The sequence below is a fragment of the Otolemur garnettii genome, unplaced genomic scaffold (genome assembly GCF_000181295.1).
Source record: "Otolemur garnettii isolate 467f Iridium unplaced genomic scaffold, OtoGar3 scaffold00092, whole genome shotgun sequence".
NCBI classification, from domain to species: Eukaryota; Metazoa; Chordata; class Mammalia; order Primates; family Galagidae; genus Otolemur; species Otolemur garnettii.
Window position 1 is genome coordinate 173,126 of NW_003852487.1, and position 1,515 is coordinate 174,640.

Sequence of the window (1,515 nt, forward strand, 5' to 3'; positions counted from 1 at the left end):
GAGTTTGACAAGCCAGTTCGTTTCTCAGAGCAGAATTACGTACACCAAAAAATTCACTTAAGGTCTCCCCACAGATCCTCCCGTGGCGGGAGTGATCATGCACCCAAGACCCTGGATTAAGCCCACACAACTCTAAGGACAGGCCCGACCCGACCCCCTAACCTACAGCCCAGTCCTTGAAGGGGCAGGGTGGAGGAGAAAGACGACCTCTTCCCCTGCGTGCCCCACCTCCCGGGCTGGCTAGGCTGCCACGTCAGGCCGAGCCGGCCGCGGTCCTGCCCATCCTCCTCCCGCCGATCTCTCTGACTCGCGGGCTCCCCGTACCCCAGACGCCCCACTCAGGACTCAATCTGAACGCACGGAGAAGTGTCCCATTAGAACCCACGGCGAGGACACAGTTGACAGACTCCCCAACACAAACTTTTCAGACAGAACAGGGCCCCGCGCCTCGGGATTAGCGCCTTCCCCCTCGCCTCCGACAGCTCAAGTTCCTGAGCGGACTAAGTGCGAAGCGGGGCCCGGCTATGCGACAGCTTGGCTCGGGCCTGGGCGCCCACGCCGAAAATCCACAGGCTACCTCCCCGGGTCCGGGCACCAGACTGGCCGGCCGAGGGGGTGTGTCTGCCTGGCGCAGGCTCGCTGGGCTGCCTGACGGCCGAGGTCGGTGGGTCCTCCAAGCCACCCAGCCCCCGCCCGAACCTCCCGGGCCTCCCCAGCCACTCACCGGCGCAGGAGCGCGACTTCCAGATCTTCAGCAGCAGAATGACGATAGCCGCCAAGTGGGACAAGTCCCCGGTCAGCCGGAAGATGTTCATGGCGGCGGCAGTCGGCGCAGCGCAGCGGCCCCGGGGCTCGGCGGCGGCTGCAGCCCCTGAAACGAAGCGGCGAAGATGGCGAGAGCAGGCGCGACGTGGCCAGGGACGTGGCCGAACTGCCGGCGCGCGCGCGCGCGGGGCAGCTTGGGAGAGCGGCCTCCGCCTGGCCCCGCGCATAGCCCCGCCCCTTAAAGACAACGTTACTGAATGCAGGCCGGGCTAGGCAGCTTGGGAAGCTCCCAGAGGAGAACTCCGGCTTCTCGCCAACTTCTCTCTGCCTGGATTCTGGCTTCCTCTCAGGTGCCGGCCCATTCCTTTAATGTTTGAAATCATCCTTTTGTGAGAGGTTTTTACTTCCTTTCACTTACCATAAAAGTTCTACAAGCTTAATGCATGAAAAAGGATAAGAAAGAAAATTAAGCTGTAATTACACTGGTCAAGATCAACACTGGATCTATAGTGGAGATGTAGTGGAGAGTGGTTTACGTGGGGGTCCGAAGATTTTATCAGCCTGGAGACTGTCTTTAAGAAAGAGAACGCAAAATTAGAAAACTGAACATTTCTGTAGGACTAGAAAGTCACAAGAAATTACAAACGAAACAAAGCTGACAAATAGGATCTGCTACAGAATGTGCTGTCCCGGTGCAAATTGAAACACAAGGTTCTAGTGGAGGGCGGGGAGGACAGCAGCGCTGTTAAA

The 1,515-nt window shown here is 59.0% G+C and overlaps 1 protein-coding gene across 1 annotated transcript in view; it reads right to left on the reverse strand.

The window, feature by feature from the left end:
• The window catches only part of KDELR2 (KDEL endoplasmic reticulum protein retention receptor 2), a 24,228-nt gene extending 23,267 nt beyond the window's left edge, over positions 1-961 (reverse strand). Inside the window, exon 1 of the mRNA XM_003795427.3 lies at positions 725-961. Within this exon, the coding sequence (XP_003795475.1) occupies positions 725-815 (91 nt within the window). The 5' untranslated portion in view covers positions 816-961. The remainder of the gene's footprint in view (positions 1-724) is intronic.
• Positions 962-1,515: the final 554 nt, after the last annotated feature.